Genomic DNA, 25559 nt, shown 5'->3' with positions numbered 1-25559 from the left:
AACTGTAACGTTGAAGGCTTATGGACCACCAATTCCATAAATTAATGAAAACTTTTTTTTTTTTTTGAAAGGCAAGCTGGGGTAGGGTTAGGCATACCCCACTGGGTTTTGAACTTGCAACGTCCCGTCACAAGGTGACATGCACTGACAGCTCCTGCCAATCAAGCGGATCCCCCGTTGGTAAATTAATTAAAACTTTGAGAAAGCTTTCTTAAAAAAAAAAAAACTTTGGGAAGGCTGTGAATTTATCAAGAAAGAATGTTCTAGAAACAAACTCCACACTAGGTTAGGGGTTAAACCTTAGTTTCTCAAGGTAAGCCTTTGAATCATTATTTTTCTTGGGTCTTATTCCCTATTTTCGGTAAGTCGAAAAGTTGTGGACTGTCTGTTTTTTTTTAATTTGAGAGAATGTCTGTTATATTTAAACCTTTACTGCAATTAATGCAGCTACTTCATTTATCATATCAAATTGATGCTTTCATACATCCTGATGACTGATGAGCTCTAAAATTAAACGTAATTATTTCAAATAAAATTCTCTCTCTCTCTCTCTCTCAAACACAAATATTAAAATAAAAAATGAGACACAAAAAATGTTCGGTTAGGAGACGACCCACGTAGATATCCGAGAATGCAAAAACTGACTTTAAAAAATCAATCCCATCCTGTTTTTTTTCCTCCCAGTCACCACCATCCCTCTCGCATCCACCAAACACTGCGATCACAACTATCACAGAGAGAGAGAGAGAGAGAGAGAGAGAGATGACTGCCACTCTCAATTCCTTACTCTATGGCACCCAATTCCGAGTCTCTCGGTTATCCCCACCAGTACCACCCTCCTCTTCCTCCAGTTTCAGAAGACCCCACCGTCTCCTCCCTCTAGCCCTTGCCCAAGACACCACCCCTCCACCACCACCACCCTTCATCGAGTCCACCACCATCCAGCAGCAGCAGCAGCCAACCACCACCATCTCACCCTTCGCCCAATCCCTTCTGGTCGCGCCAAAACCCCAATCGCCATCCTCCTCCGACCTCCCGGAGGGCTCCCAGTGGCGGTACAGCGAGTTCCTGAACGCCGTGAAGAAGGGCAAGGTGGAGCGCGTCCGCTTCAGCAAGGACGGCTCCGGCCTGCAACTCACCGCTGCGGACGGCCGCCGCGCCACCGTCGTTGTCCCCAACGACCCCGACCTCATCGACATCCTCGCCATGAACGGCGTCGACATCTCCGTCTCCGAGGGAGAGGCCGGAAACGGCCTCCTCAGCCTTATCGGCAACCTCCTCTTCCCCATCCTCGCCTTCGGCGGCCTCTTCCTGCTCTTCCGGCGAGTACAGGGCGGTCCCGGTGGCCCCGGCGGGCTCGGCGGGCCGATGGACTTCGGCCGGTCGAAGTCCAAGTTCCAAGAGGTGCCGGAGACCGGCGTCACCTTCGCCGACGTTGCCGGGGCCGACCAGGCGAAGCTCGAGCTCCAGGAGGTGGTGGATTTCCTCAAGAACCCCGATAAGTACACCGCCCTCGGCGCCAAGATCCCCAAGGGTTGCCTCCTCGTCGGCCCGCCGGGCACCGGCAAGACCCTCCTCGCCCGAGCAGTCGCCGGCGAGGCAGGCGTCCCATTCTTCTCCTGCGCCGCGTCCGAATTCGTCGAGCTCTTCGTGGGTGTGGGTGCCTCGAGGGTCAGGGACCTCTTCGAGAAGGCGAAGTCGAAGGCGCCCTGCATCGTGTTCATCGATGAGATCGATGCTGTGGGGAGGCAGAGAGGAGCTGGGCTCGGTGGTGGGAACGACGAGCGGGAGCAGACGATCAATCAATTGCTCACGGAGATGGATGGGTTTTCTGGGAACAGTGGGGTCATCGTGCTCGCTGCGACGAATAGGCCGGACGTCCTGGATGCAGCATTGCTTAGGCCGGGGAGGTTTGATCGGCAGGTCACCGTTGATAGGCCTGATGTTGCAGGGAGGGTGAAGATCCTTCAGGTGAGTCCCTGCTACTCTCTCTCTCTCTTTCTCTCTCTCTCTCTCTCTCTTGTTTCGTTGGGTTTTAAATTTGGGAACTAGAGATCATTCATACCCAGTTGAGATTTATCTATTCTCATTTGAAACCAATTGAGCTTTTGAAGGAGCAACAGATCACAAGGATTTAGTTCATGATGAACAAGATAACAAAGTGGGGTTGCCTTGCCCACAAAGGCTCCCCAATGTCACCAAGAGTTCGAAACTCAGAGACGGCGTCACTTGCAGCAAGGTCGAAGTTGAGTGTATTATCTGGTGGGCAGGAGGACCTCAAAGGGTTTTACCAACAGAAGACCTGCCAATGTTCGTCCAATGAAGGAGGATTTTACCAAACCAAACAAACTTCACATTGAAGACATTTGACTTACATATTTCATCCTTAGCTATATCATATTATCTTCTTACTCTACTACTTGTATGACGAGTGCAACTATTGCAGGTACATTCAAGAGGGAAAGCGCTTGCAAAGGACGTGGATTTTGAGAAAATTGCAAGGAGAACCCCAGGATTCACTGGTGCTGATCTGCAAAACCTCATGAACGAGGCTGCCATTCTTGCGGCACGCCGTGATCTGAAGGAGATCAGCAAGGATGAAATTTCTGATGCTTTGGAGAGGATAATTGCTGGACCTGAGAAGAAAAATGCTGTGGTGTCTGATGAGAAGAAGAAGCTCGTAGCATATCATGGTAATGGCGCTACGTAAACACCTGCTGCACGAGTTTTTGTACATTCCTTGCTCGTTGCTTATCACACTAAGCTTGCTCTTTGTGTCTGTGTGTGTGTGTGTCTGTGTTCACAATGGTGCAGAAGCTGGACATGCATTAGTTGGTGCGCTTATGCCTGAATATGACCCTGTTGCAAAGATTTCCATCATTCCTCGCGGCCAAGCTGGTGGACTGACATTCTTTGCTCCAAGCGAAGAGCGTCTCGAGTCGGGACTCTACAGCAGGAGCTATCTGGAGAACCAGATGGCAGTTGCTCTTGGTGGGAGGTAACGTTTATTCTTAGCAAATGCTTGCAGAAGGTATGATGATCTTCGGTGCACATTGAATTATCTCTTTTTGAATGGGCAGGGTAGCAGAGGAGGTTATCTTTGGGAAGGAGAATGTGACCACTGGAGCCTCAAATGACTTCATGCAGGTTTCCAGGGTGGCTAGGCAGATGGTTGAGAGACTTGGGTTCAGTAAAAAGATTGGACAGGTAGCCATTGGAGGGCCTGGCGGTAACCCTTTCTTGGGACAGCAGGTATGCAATTGTAAACTTTGATGGATGGGGCGTTACCATTTTGATGAATGCTTGGTTGCATATACAATCAAAACAATTTGCCTTTTGCTTGTTGGAAATGCAGATGTCTTCTCAGAAGGACTACTCCATGGCAACGGCAGATGTTGTTGATGCAGAAGTTAGGGAGCTTGTGGAGAAAGCATATACAAGAGCTCGGCACATCATCACCACCCACATAGACATTCTCCACAAGCTTGCCCAACTTCTGATAGAAAAGGAGACGGTTGATGGGGAGGAATTCATGAGCCTTTTCATTGATGGCAAGGCCGAGTTATTCATTGCTTGAGCTAATGTAGATTTTGCCACATATCTTGTACTATATGTTCAGTTTTATTGCTCTACACAAATGGAAAATGAAATGCATTACGTAGAAATTTTGCCTCTCTATTTTACATTCTTTTTGGAAACTTAATTTCCAATGATGATATAATAATGTTTCTGTTAATCGCAAATGATGCCACTTACAATGGAGTAGAAAGAGAGAGAGTAACAAATGACTATTGCTGCTGGCTGTGTGAACTTCTACCTTTCTGCCTCTCTTCTAGGCTAGCAGCTTCATTGAGCATATCTGCAGTATCTTTGTGCATATTGAGCTTGGCAAGGGCAACTGCTTGCATGTAGAAAGCTGTAGGCCACTCCGGGTACACGCACTGTGCTTGCATTGCATCCCGTAGAGCAGCATCAGGTTGGTCACACAGGAGATGGCACAGACTACGTCTTGCGTAGACTGTAGGAGACACCATAGTTCCTACATCTATGAACTGCATCAAGGAAAGAAGAAAGGGATGACAGTTGAATAACAATCGCACAATCAGGCATCAGCATGTATATTGGAAAAAATTACACGTCCAAGGACAGTTCTTATGCATCAAGCATGCACAATGAGAATTTTGAACAAAAAAAACATGTTTTAATTAATGGCATGCATGCAATGGTGCTTCCCATCCCCAATGCTACAGTAGACCAGAATTTGCTATGATAACTCCTAAAATCTCAAACTCCCCAATCTCAACTCTTGGCAAGAACTTTCATTGAGGTATAAGGTATAGCTGTTTACATCAAATTAGTTACTTGCATATGTGCTACTATCAAATTTCTCACAGTTCAGTCAATTGTATCTTAGTTGGATAAGAACATTTCCCCCTTACACATCTTCAAAGCTGCCCAAATGCATTTTCAATCATGATTCAGCCCTTCTGGCCCAATAAATGAGTGCTACCAGCCCTAGCATATGAATACATGGAGAGTTCATGCCCTTTGATGCATATGTCATAATACCATATGCATACTAAGATTAATGGGAAGCATATGTATGTGTGCATGTTGTGGAGAGAAGATGCATAAAGTGCAGCCTCCTCTTGGATCAAAAGGTACCTGAGTATAGCAGTCAATGGCTGTTTTGAAATCCCTGTCACGAAATGCAAAGTCCCCACGCTTCCTTGCCTCCAGCATTTCTCTCATCTGTTGTGTCCACTCTTGGAATGATAACTGTTATGCAAAACACATCACAAAAACCATTTCACAAGCTTGACTAAGGAGATATCATATTCCCAATGTGATGAATCTCACAAACAAATAAGTCTTTTACCTCATTGGTTCCCTCGTCATCTCGATAGTGTGTCATCACCAAGATCTGATGTATCGCTGTTAGATCCATCCTGGAACAGGCTTCACCCATTGGGGAGAGTGGGTGTTGTGGGGTAGGAGGTGATTCCTCGTGCTTTGAAATACCCAGCATCACATGAGAAGGCACCTGAATGACCAGAAATATGCTCAGGCAAACACTGCTGAAAAATCATAAGAATTTCTCAAAGAACACATCAATCCAGTGAAACTAGTATAGCACCAGAAACCTAGAAAAATACATTAAATTTTTTTTTATTCATGTTATGACCTGCATAACATAAAGAGCCAAATACTCACAATTAAACAATAAAATTGCACTTTGCACAGGTATGTCTCGACCAAAAAATGGTAGTAAGCTTAATACATGGTATCATCTGTTATAATGTGCTTCCAGAACAATCTTTTGCAACTGGATCTTGATAAGTTTTCGGCAGTATGTGGGAGAACCGCTAGAAAAGCATGGAGGCTTGAACGGATGCATACTACAGTATCTACGCCAGAAGAGTATATGTTAATTAGGCAATGCTAACTGGCACTTGTATTGTAGCTTGTTCATACTTCATATTAATACTATGATTTCAATATTGTGATAACTCTATGGTACTAAACTATTCTGATTTTATTGTATGTTAGTAGTACAATGATAAATGCCAATGTTAGAAAATCAGGAAAACGCAAGGAAAATCAAATGATAAGATTGTAAGCTGGCTCCAGTGATTGTAACTCTCTTACCCCTTGTGCCACTATCCTGTGATCAACTCGTGAGTTTCTAACAGTTCTTTTTTTCCTTTTGGTTTCCTTCTTTACCTTATGGTTACCATAAATGATAAAACTGGAATAACTGGGGCTTTTGTGCATGTCCTTTCTTTTAACTTATGCACTGGCTGCACCTATGAAAACTTAAGGGCATCTCAAGGAGGAATCACCATTCCATAATTCATGGGATGGTGCTAATTTCAACAGTATTCAAGTTCATTTCTATCATTAAAGAGAGTTCAGACAATATTATGCAATTCATCCTCTGTTTCAAATTATAGAGTTTTCTTTCACATTCCAGAGCAAGGAAAAGACTCATCCATAGCATGAAAATTTGAGGAGACACCGCAGAAGAATCAATTAAATATTAACCTTGAAAGATCAATAACTCTTAAGGGAATATAATACAGCATATGAAACGAGTCACATACTTCTGGTTTTGTCTGCAGTGGTGCCAAAGCTGCAACAAGATTTTTAGGAGTAGGACGCACCCGAGCTTCATATTGCAAGCAGCGGGAAGCCAGTCCAACAACCACTGTTCCCTCTTCGGTTGAAAATTTTCCCTCCAAATGTGAATCCATCAAAACCAAGATGTTCCTTTCCCTTATCATATCAAGAGCCTGCAAATATGTTAAACATTCTGATCAATGTATCATGAGAGAACAAAAGCTTTCGCCTGAGGATAAAGGCAATTAAATTGAACCCAAGCAGGATAATGCTGCTTCAAATTTAATAGTTGCTGCTTGATCTTTAAAACGAAAAGTTCTATTAATTTAACTTTTTTCCAAATAGCGTCCAAGCCAACAATCATGAACACTCTATTATAACTAAGAAACAAGAAAGCTGCAACTACAGACAATGGGTCAACTGGAAACTGACAATTCCATATGAGGAAAAGAGTTAGTTTTTGTGAAAGGAAAGATAAAGCAGAGATATGCTGAGAAGTGAGAACATGTATACAATTAGCACTTGCTAAAGCTAGGTCATGTTTCTGGGCTCCCTGTATCCCAACTTGCACCAGGAAAGGTTATAAGCAACCACAAAAATAGAGATCAGCTGCAACAACATATTATGGTGGCCTCCCTTTCTCTCCACTTGCATCTAACCAGGTTAAGGATTGAAAACATAAAAACAATGGAAGAAAAGATTCATAAAGTATTATAAGCTGTCAACAGGTTTGATTGGGGGGTCAAGAACCCTAGGCAATTTATCAGGACAGTATGGGTTTCCCTATAAAGGCATGTTTGCTTGGCTCAAAATGAAGATCGTTCTCTCACAATCGTGAGAGAATGATTCACATTTCCCCATTTCTCACGTTCAAACAAATGTGAGAAAATGGGGCAGTGAGATTCAAAATCACATTAGGGGCTGTTTTACTACTCATGTGATTCAAATCACATTGTTCACAAGGTGACTTCGAATCACATGGGATGCAAGCAAACATGCCATAAATATCAGGAAAAAGGAAATCCTGAGAAAAAAGAATATCATATAAATTAACCATGAAACATATCATATCATGAAGAAAACAAGTAATCAAATTAAAAAACATATTTGAAATGAAAAATGAAAACAGTCATATTTTTCCAATATTTTCCATATTGTTGTGCTATTTTTCTCATCTTCTCAACATGCTGATATTTCAAAAGATCACAATCTTTTGTTTTAAAATCAATTTTCCAATTTATAGGTAAATACTGGTCATTTCTATGATCATGGTTGCAAGAAACTAACTTGGCTAGAAAATGCACAGAATTCAGATTGAGCATGCCATTATCCAAATCCAACCATCCACATCATACAAAGGGCAGAGAAGAGGTTGAATAAGATAAATGGGACCAGTTAGAGTTGCAGTATCTTAACCAAGGGATCTAGGTTCGAGTCCGCTTGGAGGCAACCCCTAGTTTGACTGTCAAAAAAGAGCTAAAAAAAACAGGGAAAGGTTTAGTCAGTGGCTGTCACGGTAGAAAATATCACCATTTCACAGATTCAAGGCCCAATTTTTTATCCAGCATAGCTAAAGTTGGAAGCAGTTTGGACCATATTCGAATCCATATCTAGATTGAGTACAAGGCCTGACTACCACCATCTGAGCTGCCTAATCGGTGTAGCAAAATTGTGAAGGGAACACGTGTCAAAGGAATAGCTAACACAGAAATCACCCTGTCAACGTGAAAAAGTAGAAAGTAAAACAACGAAACCTTATTAAGGCATGTATCCATTGACTTAAACCTATAGTTCATTGTCTAATTAACGATTCACTCCTGATGAAGAAATTTGTTCTCTGCACTAACAAGAATAACAAATAACGCCTGATGGAAAATTCATATAGGTCATGTTCAGCAGGTAAATAGCGTCCCATATATATAATTATAGAACAACTATATCTCAAACTGCAAGTTTTCTTGCTTCTATTACATTCTAAAATCTGAACCACCCTACCATTACATTAGTTCAACAGACATGGAAAATTATTAAATTAACATATTTACAAGAAAAGAAGAATGCAAAAGCTTAGAACTATGAAACGAAACATGGATTTAATTAAGATCCAAACAAAAGCGAAAAGGGGTATATACTTACACTTTATGTAGAAATAAATTAAATATCAAATGCTTAACGAAGTTGATAAACATATGGTTTCTCGTTCACTTAAATCATGTTTACTGTAAACATAATGCACATGACTTACATGGCTAGGAGGAATGTGCTTGCCACTAAGCAGATCTAGCAGAACTGTACCATAGCTATAAATTACACTTTCAGGAGTAACTCTTCCTGCAAAAGAAGCATAGATTGGAAGATAAACATGCGTATGCTATGCCTTGTTCCATAAAATGGCCAAGAAATAAAACCAGCATTTATGCCAGCACACAACATGGATGCATGTCCGACATACAGAAATAAACACAGACCACTAAGATCAGTATATTCATGATAAAGTTACAAACAGGATGTCTTTGTGGGTTGAAATATACTAGTGAGCCTATTGAAAAAAGTAAACTAGTGAGCTACTGAATTCCTTAGGATAGAGAATTAGTTTTGTTCCTTGGAATTATACAATAAAAACCTTTGGAAAACCCTATCAGGGAAAAAATGAAAAAAGGCAGAAAATAGAATAAATCCACAGTAGGTAAATGGAGGTAATATGCGTTTCTCCAAGGACAATGAAAAGCAGCTTGAGATTTGTAAAAAGAACTTGAGACTTCACTGAATAGAGGTACCTAATTCATCCCTTCAACCATTATTAAGTGCAAAGATTATTAAGCAATTAAGCTCATCAAAAAACCTTTATTCAAAAGATAATTCCTCAATCCTTGGACATAGAAAGTAGGCACCTGAAAATAAGATGGACTAGCGATCAACTCTTTATTTGATAACCTATCACAAATATGAAGTGACATTGCAAGTCACTAAAGCTTTACATCAGGCAACACGAAAAAGAGATACATCTAAGAGCAGAAAGCATCCATAAAAACTTTATGGAACCAAGAAGACAAAGATAAGGAGTCATTTAATCATATTCAAACAATTTTTTTCGGTATTACAAATGTAAAATTTTCATTACACACTATATGTAACGTGGCTAACGCCCCAAGATTTTTAACTCGAAAAATGCAAAAATTTAAAAACTTTTCTTTTCTTATTAAAATCATCAGCAGAAACCTTTTTAAATTTGGCTCAAAACCTCAAGCGGGTTACATTCCACACAAAAACGATCACACTACATTTAAATACGGATAACATAACTCATTTAAAATACTTTAATTTCAAAAGAACAAAGTATTACAAAACCAACACAATGGTAATACGGATCTGAATTCAGTGTAGATAAACAACAATTCAATATCTTATGCATGATCATTCAATCTATGCATGTGCATTTGAAACATCCGTCTTAAGCATGAGTAACTTTACAATTCATTTTATTTATTTATTTCTTATATGGTGCATGTCATGCTTCACTATATGCACAGTACACTTGTTTCTCTTTCATAACTTCTCTGTGGGTATAACAGAGACATACAAATTAGAAGCAAGACCTAGGGAGTACATTCAATCAATCTGCGGCTTATTATCCTGGCCTTACAATCTTCTCCAATCTCAAGGTGAGGGATGATCCAGTCGAAAGAGATCCCAACACTCGCAACCTGATATATCATAATTTAATTTCAGCTAAAGCCTTATTCACTACCACTCCACGGCATCGGTGGTAGCTATCCCTTATTTTCGTGCTTGAAAAAACAACCTTCTGTGCTTAACAATATCCCATGAAACCTAATATATCGCTTACCCTCTCATTGTAAGCTACTAGAGAATTAACATATTCTTTATCATTTGATTAACTCTCTTGATATATATAACTTACACAATAATTAATTTTTTTACAGATTCAATAGCTTCTACCAAGCAAAAGTACGTATGATTTTCAATTAACCTTATCATAAGGTTCTTGGCCACTCATTTGGGGCACTATCATATATCGATCAAGTTGGCCGTGCAAAAGGTTGGGAGCCACTCATTCGGGCTCGAGCCATAACAATTTCGTAATATGCATTTCATCATAGACCTTATGCAGTATATACATCATTCAATATGCATTACATCTTTCATTATACATCACATAAATGCATCATTCAATATGCATTACATCTTACATTATGCATCACATACATGCATCATTCAATATGTATTACATATTTTCATTATGCATCACATATATGCATCATTTAATATGCATTACATATTTTCATTATGCATCAGCTATGTCACATGGGTGCGGGTGCGGCAAAAATATAAAAAATTATATATATATATATATATATATATATATATATATATATATATATATATATATATATATATATATATATATATATATATATATATATATATATATATATATATATATATATATGAAGTCCTGACAAAATCCCTAATAAGGCAAAAATCCCGACAAATTCTTTTGGATGAATATCAAATAGTTTGGAAGTTGGAGGATTATAGAGTCATCATGTATGCCTTAACCAAATTATTAATCTAGTTAGCAAGGCCATTATAATAAATTTCCTGCTTCCAAAAAATTGGTACTACCTTTAACCCATTGGACCGGTTAGTATATTGGCTTGCATTTGATCCACGGATTTTGTTAACCAAAACTACTTAGATAATCCATCCAAAGATGATGATGGTCCATTCCATTCCACTATTGAAAATTTTCACTACTTGGAACTGATCTATTTCACTCCTTAATTTTTCCTTGCTCATTTTGTTCTTAAAAATTAATTTTCATTCCACAAAGATATTACAATTTAGTGCACGACTTTAGGTAATGGGGGTTTATATTAGAATTTTATATTATGAAAGGAAGTTAGGGATATGTGTCTTTAAAAATAATTTATAATATATTTTAAATTGAAAACATGCAAGCACGCGTAAAGGAAAAACACATTACATTCACATCTAATAAGAGAGAGAGAGGAAAAACTAAATAAGTTACGAAAATATTGAAAAAGACGAACGTGAAGGAAAGGAATGCGATCCGGTTAACCCGAGGCGTGAAGTCTGGGAAATATTGATAAAGGCAAGGGAAGAAGGAAGATTGATTCCCCCAGGGTTTCCTCCCCCCATAAATTCTATGTACTCTCGTTTCTCTGCCTCTTTCTCTCTTTTCTTCTCAAGAAACGTAGCAAAGTGAGCGGCGCATAGGAGAGAAGGCTTCTTGGGGGAGACCTATTGGAGGTATTGCTTCTTTCTCTCCATATTTTTCATCATTTTTTTTCATCTATAGTTTTCCCGATCGTTTATCTGCTGGATCGATCGCTCGTTGATCGGTTTATGGTGGTTTTCTTCGATTTTTAGCTTAATGTCTCGAGTTTTTATGTGTTTTCCTTATTTTTTGATGGTTTTTTGGTTCGGATCTTGACAAAATGGGATTTTGTCAGGATTTTTGCCTTATTAGGGATTTTGTCAGAATTTTTGCCTTATTAGGGATTTTATCAGGTTGACCGCATCGGGTGCGGGTGCGGCACCCAGTTGAAGAGTCCCTGTGACATATATAAACTCCAAAAGTTAGACATAAATGATCCTGGGTGCGGTCAACGCATCCAGGGTCAGGTTGACTGCACCGGGTGCCGCACCCACACCCGCACCCGCATTGCATCGCGTTGATGCGGGTGAGGCACCCAGTTGGGCGAGTCCCTATGACATAGTGCATCAGATACATGCATCATTTAATATGCATTACATCTTTCATTATGCACTGCATACATGCATCATTCAATATGCATTAGCTTAAGCAAACAACATTCATATGCATGATTTAACATGATGCATTAGCATATTATTCATATAAGCATAAACGTCATGCTAACATACTTCGTAAATCCCGATTATAGACATGAATTAAAAAACTATTTTTTTCATTCATGCTCAGACTTGAAATATTTATAATTATGTAACCATTAAAAAATAAACATATTCAGAAAGCCCGAGTCACAAGCACACATTTATTCATAAAATTCTGAAATACACTTGTATTTACATGTTAATAAAATCCGAAATACCTATGTTAGAATAGGTTCATAAAAACTTGAACATATACATGTCTTTATTTGAACAATGTTCAAAATACTCATGTATAGATAATTTCGAAACTTTTTTAACACATGCACATTTTTGCTCATAAAAATATCTAATGGTTGCAAAAAGATACATTTTCTCATAAAACGTGCAACATGAATAATTTTCATCACCTATGGATAATTATATATTTTTGTTTGTAAAATCCAATGATTTCGTAACTATACATTTTTCTCGTAAAATGTGCAGCATAAATAATTTTGAATATATATATATATATATATATATATATATATATATATATATATATATATATATATATAAATCCATGCATTTCAAATAACTTAAAACTACACATGTACATAAGTTATCGTAAACCTACATAAAGCTCGTAAAAACTATGCATGCATTATAATTATACAAATATCAGAGTTAGCGTAGTTTTACTACCTCAAAGTACGCAAAAGAACACTCGTGAGGATTCTCCATAGTCCGTGATGAAAGGCGTTTTTGCCGTCAGATGCAAACATAGGCAAAGATATGCAAGTGCCTTAGTTTTTGTGTAGTTAGCACATAAATGCGTGTGTGTGGATATCGTACCATAATGAATGCCCGACGTTGGAGGCGATGGAGCAAGCAGTGATGAGTGGCAGTGGATCCAATGGAGCAAGCAACACAATTCCCGAGGTGGTAGCAATCGTGGGGCTCACCTGATCCGGTGGCGGCGACTGTTGGCGGGAGATGACCACAAGTGCAGAGCTCGGCTCAAGCCGTGGTTCGACAAGGGTGGTGGTAAGGTAAGCGAGGTGTCCTTGAAAACTTTGGCGGAGTTGTCAGCTTCTGGCGGCACTGAGGTCGCAGAACTACCGAACCAAAGTGGTTCGACCACGATGGATCAAGCTGCACTCGATTCGCTTGGGCCGAGCTAGGCTCAAACCAAAAAAGGGGGGCAAGTTGCCCACAAATGAGAGGGAGAGAGAGAGGGAGAAATAAAAATGAGAGAGAGAGAGAGAAAGCATATGAGAGATGGAAATGGAGAGGGGCATTTATAGTAAACAAGAGGGGGGAGTCAAGAGTGGTACATGGTGAGGTGAGTGAAACATGGGAAGTGAAGGAGTGATGGTGAGTGAAAGAAGGAGAGTAGGTGAGGGAAAAAGGGGATGAGATGTGGTTGGTGAGGGAATTAGTGAGTGAAAAATGGGATTTGAGTGTGGCAAGTGAGTGATCTTGGGGATTGGACGAGGTTTGAGAAGATATCGGAGAGGTGATGCATTTGGTTTTGGATTTGGTGAGACCCATTTACGTCTCACTAAATCCAAATCCAATATCTAATATTATATATATATCTTAACATATATATTTTTATGGATATATTAAATTCAATTGGGTCTTATATGGTTCCAAAATTCTTATATACATTTATTTTTGTAGGATCCATTTGGGAGACCCAAATGGATCCAAAATCTTATTTGCTTGATGGGATCCAATTGGGTATCCAAGTGGACCCAATTTCTTATTTTTTTAATGAGATCCATTTGAGTCTCCAAATGAATCCAAAATACTTGTTACTTAGTGGGATCCAATTGGATCTCCAAGCAGATCCAATGTTCTCATTTACTTAGTGGGATCCATTTGGGTCTCGAAATGGATCCAAAATACCTTTTTCTTAGTGGGATCTCCAACTGGATCCAAAACTCATTTTGCTTAGTGGGATCCATATGTGTCTCCAAATGGATCCAAAACACTTTCTACTTTAAAAAAGGATTCATTTGGTTCTCAAATGGATCCAAATCCCTTCTATGTCTAATTTAAACTTGGATATGGGTTTAAACCTACCCAAATCCAATTAGGTTAACTCGAATCATTCAGATATCCAATTATGAATAACTTAAGATTCAGTAGATCCTATGTGTTCATTCGGATAGTTTGCACTTACTTTGGTGTTGGTTGATCCTCGTGGATCTCCACTAAGGTCCAAATCCAAATACCCCATACAAAACCTCATAAATCCCTAATTAAATATTAAATGACTTAAATAAATGCCAAAATATTATTAATAATTACTTACTAATTTATCGATCGATAATGGCTAACTAATTCCAATAAATGCAAAAAAAATCTATTTTTATTTATTTTAAATCCCCAAAAAATTGCAGGTATTACATCCTACCCCTCTTAAAATAATTTCGTCCTCGAAATTACTGCTCAAGGACTACTCGAATAAATCAGGGTACTTTCCCTTATTTTCATGATTATTGAAAAAAACCTTAAAATGATAAAAACCCTTTAGGTTTAATCAACTGCAATGTACTTAGTAACATTTCTAGGTTCTTGATATCATATACAATTTTAAACAACACATCTCCATAAAATAATAATCAATTAATTGAAATATACTTACATAGCAATGCTAGATTGTTGGACATGCCGTGAGCCAATATTTTCATCCCATTTTGATACCAGCTGTAACTATGGCTGGTAAATGAACAGAGCAGCTCGTGACTCGGCTCGGCTCGGTTCGGCTCGTCACGAACTCGTTCATAATTGGTTCGTATAGTTGGCAAGCCGAGCCACTAGCAACTCATTTAGCTTAAATGACTCGAGCCCGAACACAAAGTGCTCGTATAGATAAAATATATATATTTATGGATAAAATATATATTTTGTGTAATATAAAAAAAGGAAGAATGCATAAAATATATATAAAAAAGAAGGATGAATGAAAAATATATACATAAAATATGGACTATTAAGTGTAATGTATAAAAAGTTATACATATTTTCAAGTATAATATATAAAAATGTATATACTATGTATAAATAACATGAAATGTTTTTATAGGAGCTAGCTCATGTTTGGCTTGCCTCATTCAAGGATGAGCTGAGCTCAAGCTCGGCTTGGCTAAACACGAACACGAGCCGAGCCATGATCTCAATCCACTAGTAAACAAGCCGAGCCCGAACATGCCATGTTCGGTCCATTCAACTTATTTACTAGCCCTAGCAGTAACGCCCCGAGATTTTTAACCCGAAAAATGCAAAAAATTTAAAACTTTTCTTTTCTTATTAAAATCAGTAACGGGAACCTTTTTAAACTTGGTTCAAAACCTCAAGTGGGTTATATTCCACAAAAAAACAATTAAACTGAATTTAAATGTGGATAACATGACTCATTTAAAATACTTCAATTCCAAAAGAACAAAGTATTACAAAACCAACACAATGGTAACACGTATCCAAATTCAGTGCAGATAAACAACAATTCACTATCTTCTGTAATATTCTTATTTATGCATGATCATTCAATCCATGCATGACTTACCAGTGCATTTGAAGCATCCGTCTTAAGCATGGGTAACTTTACAATTCTTTTTATTTACAATTTGTTTCTTATATGGTGCATGCCATGCTTCACTATATGCACAATACACTTTTGTTTCTCTTTCATAACTTCATTGTGGGTATAACACAAACATACAAATTAGAAGCAGGACCCAGGGGGTACATTCAATTAATCTGTGGCTTATTACCCTAGCGTTACAATCTTTTCCGGTCTCAAGGTTAAGGACGATCCAATCGAGAGAGAGACCTCAACACCCGCAACCCGATATATCAGAATTTATTTTCAGCTGAAGCCTTATTTACTACCATCCTGCGACATCGGTGGTAGCTATCCCTTATCTCTGTTTCTAGGGAAGCAACCTTCCGAGCTTAAAAATATCCCACGGAGGCTAGTGTACCGCTTATCCTCTTATTATAAGCTACAAGAGAATTAACATATTTTTTATCATTTGATTAACTCTCCTGACATATATGCTTTAAACAATAATCAATGTTTTACAGATTCAATAGCCTCTACCAACATAATTGGAAAACTTGTGAGTTGGACTCGGATTGGACTCCTACTGGGTCACTGAGTCAGTGGGTTGACTCGGTGACTAGGACGAGACAAGACTATATTTTATAGTGTAAGCACTTGAATAAGACATGAAAATAGCTAAACTTCAAGCTAATATATCAATAGCTAAGCTATAAAAACATATAATTATACATAATTATTAACTTTTTTCTTTGAATAATATTAGATTCTTCATAACAAGTGACTTTATATAAGAATTATAAATTAAAATAATAAAATACATGATAAAAAAATTTATTTAATGGGTTGGATCGACAATCTTGAATCGTGAACCAGTTGGGGTCCGATCCAGGTCGACTCGGGCGATTCCCAAGTCAACTCGCCGGGTTTGCTAACTATGTCTACCAGGCACAAGCACGTATGATTTAAGATTAACCTTATCATAAGGTTCTGAACCACTCATTTGGGGCACTATCATATATCGGTCCAACTGACCGTGCACAAGGTCGGGAGCCACTCATTCGGGCTCGAGTCATAATAATTTCATAACCTGCTTTTCATTATAGGCCCATACATCGTTTAATATGCATTACATCTTTTATTATACATCATTCAATATGTATTGCATCTTTTTATTGACATGCATCATTCAATATACCTTACATCTTTTCATTATGCATCACATATATGCATTACATCTTTTCATTATGCATCAGTTACATTCAATATGCATTATATCTTTCATTATGCATCGCATACATGCATCATTCAATATGCATTAGCTTAAGCAAACAACATTCATATGCATGATTTAACATGATGCATTAGCATATTATTCATATGAGCATAAAGGTCATGCTAACATACTTCATAAATCCCAATTATAATCATGCATTAAAATTTTGGTTTTTTCTTGAAATATTTATAATTACGTAACCATTCAGAAATAAACATATTCAGAAATCCTAAGTCATTAGCACACATTTATTCGTAAAATTCTGAAATACACTTATATTTACATGTTCGTAAAATCTGAAATACCTATGTCGGAATAGGTTCGTAAAAATTTGAACATATACATGTCTTTATTCGAACCATGTTCGAAATACTCACACATAATTTCAATTTTTTTTTAACACATGCACATTTTCACTCGTAAAAAATCCAATGGTTGCGAAAATATACATTTTCTCATAAAGCACGCAACACGAATAATTTTCATCACCTATGGATAATTACATATTTCTTTTCATAAAATCCAATGATTTCGTAATTAAATATTTTTCTCGTAAAACATGCAACACGAACAATTTCCGAAACTATATATATAGAAATTCATGCATTTCAAATAACTTAAAACTACACATGTACATAAGTTATCGTAAACATACGTAAAAGCTCGTAAAAACTAATGCATGCATTAAAACTGCACAAAAATCAAAGTTAGCATAGTTTTACTACCTCAAAGTACAGGAAAGAACAATCGTAGGGATTCTCTGTAGTCCATGATGAAAGACGCTTTCACCATCATATGCGAACATGGGCGAAGATGTGCAAGTGCCTTGGTATTTGTGCAGTTAGCACAAAAATGCATGTGTGCGGATATCATACTGTAATGCGTGCTCGACGTTGGAGGCGGTGGAGAAAGCCATGATGAGTGGCAGTGGATCCGACGGAGCAAGCGGTGCGGTTCCTAAAGTGGTAGCAATCGAGAGGCCCACCCGATCCAGTGGCAACGACGGTTGGCGGGAGATGATCACAAGTGCGGAGCTTGGCTCAAGCCGTGGTTCGGTAAGGGTGGTGGCAAGGTAAGTGAGGTGTCCCTGAAAAGTCCGACTGAGTTGGTGGCTACTGGTGGCACCGGGGTCGCCAGCAGAACCACTGAACCAAAGTGGTTCGGCCACGGTGCACCAAGCTAGGCTCAAACCGAAATGGGGGGAGAGGGAGAAATAAAAATGAGAGAGAGAGGGAGAGCATATGAGAGATGGAAATAAGGAAGAGGTATTTATAGTAAACAAGAGAGAGGAGGAGTCAAGGGTGGCACATGGTCGGTGAGGGAAACATGGGAAGTGAGGGGGTGATGGTGAGTGAAAGAAGGGGAGTAGGTGAGGGAAAAAAGGGGGATGGGATGGGGTTGGTGAAGGAATTAGAGAGAGAAAGAGGGGATTTGAATGGAGTAGGTGAGTCATCATGAGGATTGAATGGGGTTTGAGAAGATGTGAGAGAGGTGATGCATTTGGGTTTGGATTTGGTGAGACCCACTTGGGTCTCATTAAATCCAAACCCAATCTCTAATATTATATATATATTAAATTTATTTGGGTCTTATGTGGATCCAAAATTTTTATTATATACATTTAGTTTTGTAGGATCCATTTGGGTCTTCCAAATGGATCCAAAATCTTATTTGCTTGATGGGATCCAATTGGGTATCCAAGTGGACCCAATATCTTAATTTCTTAATAGGATCCATTTGGGTCTCCAAATGGATCCAAAATACATTTACTTAGTGAGATCTGATTGGATCTCCAAGCAGATCCAATATTCCCATTTACTTAGTGGGATCTATTTGGGTCTCCAAATGGATCCAAAATACCTTTTCTTAGTGGGATCTCCAAATGGATCCAAAACACTTTCTACTTTAAAAGGAGATTCATTTGGATCTCAAATAAATTCAAATCCCTTCTATATCCGGTTTAAACCTTGATATGGGTCTAAACCTACCCAAATCCAATTATGTTGACCCGAATCATTCGGAGATCCAATTATGAATAACTTAAGATCCAATAGATCCTATGTGTTCATTTGGATAGTTCGCACTTACGTTGGTGTTGGTTGATCCTCGTGGATCTCCACTGAGGTCCAAATCCAAGTACTCATACAAAACCTCGTAAGTCCCCAATTAAATGTTAAATAACTTAAATAAATGCCAAAATATTATCGATAATTACTTACAAATTTATTGATTGATTGATAATGGCTAACTAATTCCAAAAAATGCCAGAAAAATCCTTTTTTATTTATTTCAAATCCCAAAAAATTTGCGGATATTACACTATATAAATGGAGAAGCACATAAACTTATTTGCTTACTGTGCAACATGTGAACTACATGGTTCTTATACAACCAAATAGTAGAATGAAATTGTGCAGAAGGTCTGCAAGAAGGGCTAAGAACTAACAGCAATCCAGATTGATGGAAAATAAAATTTTCAAAATGCATAACAAATCCATGAACTATAGAAAGGAAAACAAAAATTTAGGTTATTAATTCAAATTGTACAGCAAGTCCTTGAGCAATCTAAACACATTCTGTGTGTTTAACAGAAAGAAAAGACACCATTAACTCAACAGACTGAGAGAAATAGTCAATCAGAGAACTGGCCTATCATCAACATTGTAAGACCCCATACAAACATTTTGTACAATTAACAAGTATATTGACCATCCACTGACTAATAGCCTAATCAGTACCATGAGATGGATTGAAGAAAGCTGATCACAAATAATTTAAGGAATACTTCAATGCATGATCCTTTTTATCTTCAAATTTATTACTTTTCATTTAACTATAATATAAATGACTGGTTTGACCTTTAGTTACATCTAATCTTCATTAGGCAATAAAGCCTAGGGATGTCTAAAGTGACAACATTATAAAGATCTAGGATTAAATCTGATATTGAATAATGGACCATGGCCAACTATAAACTTTGGAATAACATCCTATAAAAACTAAATAAAAAATAAATTATGTAAATATAACAGTAGATGTATATCATGGTTACAAAAGAAAACAACTGACTTCATCACAACATGACACAATACAGTGGTCGACATTATTCTAGAAACAATTATAATTTAAGAGAAAACGGGAGGCAAGCAGCCAGAAATCAGAAAGCCCTTTGTCAAGAAATCAGATACCAGTTCGTAAGTACTCTGGAGGTGTATAAGCAAGATTTGTGCTGTAACTTTTCCCATCTCTGCTGTTCTTCATAAGGCCAAAGCAAGAAAGTCTTGGGTCACCATCCTGCATATACATAAGAAATATATATAAGAATATGAGCTCAAATACAGCCACAACCATGCTAGGTCTCCCTCAGCATGTATGCATGCATGTGCATGAATGTAAACTGAAACTCAGCCATAATTATGCATGTGTGAGCATGCATGTGTTTGTTTGCTGTCTGTGTGTGTGTGTGCACGCAAATGCATGCATGAGTTTATCCATGTCAATGAATTGATTCTCAGGAATTCCTTGACAAAGGAATATTTAGGGAAATAAAATTCATGTCTCCAGGATAAATCTTGGGAAAAAACAGAGAAGATAAAATATTGAAGAGAAGGTCTGGCATTAAGATTATAAGTCTGGGGACAGTATGTGTATAATCTCATTATATTATCATAATATCATGATAATTCCAATTTGGTGCTATTTTGGATAATTTTAGGATTCTTTTCCTTTAGAAAATCCTGGTCAAAACAATAAAGTATTTTAAAAAAATATTGGAGAGATTTTTGACAAATATGAATGTCAGTGCACGTGTCTCAAATTGCAAACAAGTATGCATACAAAATTACAAATGCATGTATTTGTTTGTTTGTAGAATTGTGAGCTGTCTGTTTTTGCTAGACATGAACCAAACTGAAACAGATCTGATGATCTAGATTGACTAGAATGCAAGTTGAAAGTTCTAAACCAAACTAAACATGTAGATAACCAAGACATAATTCACGTTATCAAACTTATCACTTGTACTCAACGTTTGTATATGAAGTTTGTTGAATATGTCATTCATATAGTGGGCTCTCTGCCCCTTTCTGAACCACTGAAAAGAGGTTCTAAACTTAGTCATAGTACAACATAATAGGAAAACCTTGCAGCATGTGGATTATAGAAAAATCAGAGGGCATCCTTTGCAAGCATCCATCTTTCTATATTAGATTTTCATATGCAAGAACAGGCTGAATTGAAGCTGGATCAGTAACAAAGATTTGACACATTACACTTCTCAATATTCTAAAGGAAGAAATGGTCAGCACAAATAAGCTTGTATGTTTGAGACAACAGCTTAACAGAAGAACTGAGCTCTGTCCAGTTGAGTTGGACCGGTCTCCAAAATTTTCTGATCTAGTGAGACAGATTCTAAAGTTAAGTTAAGTATAGAGACCATAACATTAGGATCCATCAACAAAAGTTGTGGAATATAATATAACTATTGGAGTGGAAAAAAAGCGAAAGAGCATATCCCCTCAATTAAACAGCTAAGGTTAAGTGGAACCAGGAAGACTCTTTAATAGAAAACCCTTCTGCACAAAAGAAACAAATTATCTTGGGAAGAAACAAGCATTTTTACCTCATCAAAGAGAACTCTGTAAGCATTGAGATCATGATACAATGGATGACCTTCACTACTGCAATAGTCCAAAGCCTCAGCAATATAAAGGGCAACTCTAAGACGCATAACCCATTCAATTGTCTGTGTTTCCCCTATTAAAAGAAAGTAAACAAAGGATCAGAGCCATCTCAACTTCAAACAAATATTGAAAAGCATTGAAGATTTATTTGTGAAAAGACATCAAGTTTAACTCATCCAACGGTTATGCTATTTCACTGAAACAAAGAAATCAACCTTAGCTTGTGCATACCATTGATGGGATTTCCTATGGCTATAAAACTACTGTATATTCCTAAACATGAGATCATTAATGAATGATAAGATGGATTCAGCAATAAACATTCTCAGTGAAATCAGAATGACAATAAATGATCTATTGGATAGAAAAGGCTCCCAGGCTCCCAAGATGGCAATGATTCTGCAGTTATTGAATAAGTTAGGTGTCTCTAAAGAGCTATGCATCAGAGCCTTCCCAAGAATTACAACTGCATGCTTTCACACAAGAACCATTGATAGTATCAATTCCAAGGGTAGTGACTTAACCGGAACGCATTTCATTTTATATATTTCTCATAAGGGGTATACATTATAAACAGGATATATCATTTCTAATGTCTCCAATCTCTAGGACAAAGCCCCCCCCACACACACACACACTATAACTAGGCATCAAATTATTTGCTAGTATCCTGCAAATGAAGTTCAATCTTTAAGAAAACTGCTGCTCTCCTTGTTAAACCACTTACATAGCATAGTTGCGGTCCTCAACAAACTCATTCAGAAACTTTATCATCTTTTTTACTTTTAGAAGGCAATACACACACACACACACACTATAGCTAGGCATCAACAAATTTGCTAGTATACTCCAAATGAAGTTCTATCTTTAAGAAAACTGCTGCTCTCCTTGTTAAACCACTTACATAGCATAGTTGCAGTCCTTAACAAACTCATTCAGAAACTTTAATCATCTTTTTTACTTTTAGATGGCCACACACACACACACACACACACACACACACACACACACTACAGGGAGTGCCATGACACGCGATGGGTAGGGCACCCAGGACAACGAAGGACTATGGTCCTCCTCATCGTGTCAGGGCAGTTATAGGGCTTGAAACACTGTGGTTTTCTATTTTACTTGCAGCAAGTGAGGGATAAAATGCAGAATTACCATTTTGCAACTTATAGAAGTTATATAATAATTAATAAACACAAAAAATCAACATATATTATCGTTAAATCAATCATTACTGAATCCTATGCTTAGCCAATAAAAAGAGTTCATGAAATCTTTCTTTTAATAATATTAGAGGATTCTGAGATCTTTTTCCTGCTCCTTGGCTTTTGATGTGCTAAATTATATGGTTTCAGTTTATAAAATTGCAAAGCAGGATATAGATCACACGCATCTCCTCTAGAAAGGTACTGATGAATTTCTCAGAATGAAGGCAGGGATTGCTGTGTGAGATTGGAACCATGGGCCACTCCCTAAGAGGAATGCCTTAATCATCCAACTCTCATATTTAGAGAAGTATGTATAGATAAACAATGCTCAAGAAGATATACATAGACAAATAATTACATATGCATCTGTACCCAAATAGAGGGAGAATGAAGCTATTACATTAGAGGTTTGAGTGCTCTGTTATATAGAGAAATATTACGAAAACATATTTCCACATAAAATAGAATGCCCTCAACAGAAAAAATCTAGCAGCAGAAAAAAAATTGAAAAGCACAAATGATTGCATAGTATTGATATACAGTTATAGGCAAGTGACACCTCATTTATAGACATATATGAACATATACATGGCATGCAACAGTGGATATCCTGTACAATCCCGTGGAAATTGGTACGATAACCTCTGAGAAGAGTGTCAGTTACGAAGAGCGAAGCTAATAAAAGTTCTTGACTCAAAACCATATCTTATATTAGCAAAAAGAGACTATAAACCCATAAGCTAACACGCCTTAAGGAAAAGGATGTATAAACCATCCCAAAAGATTCCATGAAAAACAGGAAAACCACCAGTCATATGCCAGTGCAATTATTTCAAAAGAAGCCAAGAATGTAAGGCTTGTGACTTGAAAAAGCCAAGAAATAACAATTAAAAAATAAAGGAGTTCAGAATTGTTATCAAATACATGTACCACGTAACAGTTTAATTTAAGAAGATAGAGAGACAAGATGCCATCACGGCACAAGCTAGTACTGGGAAAGAGGATTCTACTGGGAAATCTTCACGAGGTTTGGGGACCACCACCCATCAAATTCAAGACAGTACATGCAATGCAATGCAGACCCTGTCTCCATTTTGATCACCCACCAATGCTCACCAAGGATTCACCCACCAGGGGCACCTGAGAATCATGCAGAGCTAGCTGACTGAAACTGCACTAAAGACATGCCTGCACCTAAATAGCTCTCCCTGGACCACCAGGAAAACCACCCATCATAAGAATGCCAATGAAACACTCCCCACATGGGATTGGTTCCATCAAGTGAACCAACTCCATTAGACATGATTCAGGGAGCAAGCACATACATGAGAAATAATTGAATTCAAACCATACGACGTGATGAGAAAACAACCCAATCTCCTAAAAGAAGAAAAAAAAAACTGCTTACAGTGAAAGAGATGCTTGGCAAGAGTGTCGTTAGGCATATACTCTGCAACCAAAAGCCTCTCATCGCCGTCGCAGCAATATCCGATCAAATTCGCGAGCCGCCGGTGTCGCAATTTCCCGACGCTGGAAGCTTCATCCTGAAAAACCCACTTCAGAAACAGTCCAACAATGGAAGGAAAGCATGCCTCTGAACCAGACAAAGGGGAAGAAGATGGAGATACCGCGAACTGTTTGGGGTCAGGCCATGCCATCTTGGTGAACTTCTTGACGGCAATCCACCTCTTGTTCTGCAGCCTTCCCTTGTACACAAGATTGGGGGCCCTCTCCCCACTCTCAGAAACTATGAAATCCGAGCTAAAATTGTTGGTGGCAAGCCTCAAATCAGCAAGAGAGAACTCGGAGAAACTGGGCACTCCGTCTGCCTCAGACTCCCTGGACCCGTTTGGCGTCGACCCATCTTGCCGTTCCTGCCGGTGGTGGTGTTTCTGTTTATGGTTTTGGTCTCTCTGGCCCTTCTCTGCAGCGAAAGTAGATAGACAACATCCCATTGTGGCCACTTCTTGTTTCCAGAGAGAGAGAGAGAGAGAAAGAGAGAAAGAGACGGTGGGTGGTGTTTAGAAATTGAGAGCAGAGACGGGTGGTGTTAGAAATTGAGAGCAGACAGTCTGGGTGCTAGAGAAACTTAAAGAGAGAGAGAGAGAGCTCATGAGCCATCACCATAGTAACAGTCTGTCCAAAAAAGACTAGCGTATTTTTGCTCTGCTTGTTCGTGTACAAATTATTACATTAATTACTCTTATTATTTTATAGGAAAAATAGGCCCATCTTACCTCAGCCATCTGTCACACAAGCGTGTCACTCTGCTTCATCGATATGTGCAAAAAAAAAAATAAAAGGGAAAAGAAAAATTTTGAACATGAAAAGGCTTTTGATGTAATGTCACTAGTAACCACAATGCACATAAGTAGGTGCAGCGGTTAAAACAAGTGGGACCCACAGTGGTTTATGTTGGGAGAGAAAACTAAAACTGCGTGCTTGCATCCCAACTCATGGCATATTCATTTTGCACCAAGTTTCTAATTCAAGTGGTTTCACTTTAATCTCATGTCATGGCAATCACTATTTCCCCCCAAGTTTTCTGTTTATATTTTTACGCCAACCAATGTTGCTGTAAATCACACAGCGTGCTTTTGATTCTTTTATATTTTTTAATATTGAATGTTAAAACAATAAGTGTTACAGTAGATACCATTTTCTTATTTTATTGGAGAGGAAATGATATAATAAGGTCATTTTATTTTATATGGCTTTGTCAAAACATATATACATATATCATGGGATATGATACTTTGTCCTTTCAACGTGTGCTTGGATGCGTGTGTCAGTGCGTGTGCATTCATATGTGC

At 38.1% G+C, this 25559-nt stretch overlaps 2 protein-coding genes across 2 annotated transcripts; one reads left to right on the top strand and one right to left on the bottom strand.

The window, feature by feature from the left end:
- Positions 1-682: 682 nt before the first annotated feature.
- Positions 683-3665, top strand: LOC149832960 (ATP-dependent zinc metalloprotease FTSH, chloroplastic-like). Its single transcript, XM_090014802.1, has 5 exons — positions 683-1971; positions 2447-2693; positions 2815-2998; positions 3081-3252; positions 3356-3665. The coding sequence occupies exons 1-5, from the start codon at positions 763-765 to the stop codon at positions 3575-3577; spliced, it is 2034 nt and encodes a 677-aa protein (XP_089870928.1). The 5' UTR covers positions 683-762; the 3' UTR covers positions 3578-3665.
- LOC149832959 (serine/threonine-protein kinase BSK1-like) lies at positions 3642-24876 on the bottom strand. Its single transcript, XM_090014803.1, has 9 exons — positions 24375-24876; positions 24155-24290; positions 21472-21605; positions 20039-20144; positions 8366-8451; positions 6105-6293; positions 4880-5044; positions 4666-4779; positions 3642-4052 (listed from the first exon to the last, which is right to left on the bottom strand). Exons 1-9 carry the CDS (start codon positions 24699-24701, stop codon positions 3789-3791), a joined length of 1521 nt encoding a protein of 506 aa, XP_089870929.1. The 5' UTR covers positions 24702-24876; the 3' UTR covers positions 3642-3788.
- Between the last annotated feature and the right edge of the window lie 683 nt (positions 24877-25559).

Source organism: Nuphar pumila, chromosome 7 (genome assembly GCF_984573655.1).
Source record: "Nuphar pumila chromosome 7, dmNupPumi1.hap1.1, whole genome shotgun sequence".
Classification (NCBI taxonomy): Eukaryota; Viridiplantae; Streptophyta; class Magnoliopsida; order Nymphaeales; family Nymphaeaceae; genus Nuphar; species Nuphar pumila.
Note: the sequence above shows the minus strand (reverse complement) of the source record. Positions and strands in the feature narration are given on the sequence as shown.

Bases quoted from the DNA above. Each gene is read 5' to 3' on its own strand.
- LOC149832960 (XM_090014802.1), top strand. From the start codon at position 763: ATGACTGCCACTCTCAATTCCTTACTCTATGGCACCCAATTCCGAGTC. The intron at 2,694-2,814 runs GTAATGGCGCTA...ACAATGGTGCAG, and splicing joins GAAGCTCGTAGCATATCATG to AAGCTGGACATGCATTAGTT. The intron at 2,999-3,080 runs GTAACGTTTATT...TTGAATGGGCAG, and splicing joins GCAGTTGCTCTTGGTGGGAG to GGTAGCAGAGGAGGTTATCT.
- LOC149832959 (XM_090014803.1), bottom strand. From the start codon at position 24,701: ATGGGATGTTGTCTATCTACTTTCGCTGCAGAGAAGGGCCAGAGAGAC. The intron at 24,291-24,374 runs GTATCTCCATCT...TGGGTTTTTCAG, and splicing joins CTGACCCCAAACAGTTCGCG to GATGAAGCTTCCAGCGTCGG. The intron at 4,053-4,665 runs GTACCTTTTGAT...TCCTTGATGCAG, and splicing joins CCATTGACTGCTATACTCAG to TTCATAGATGTAGGAACTAT.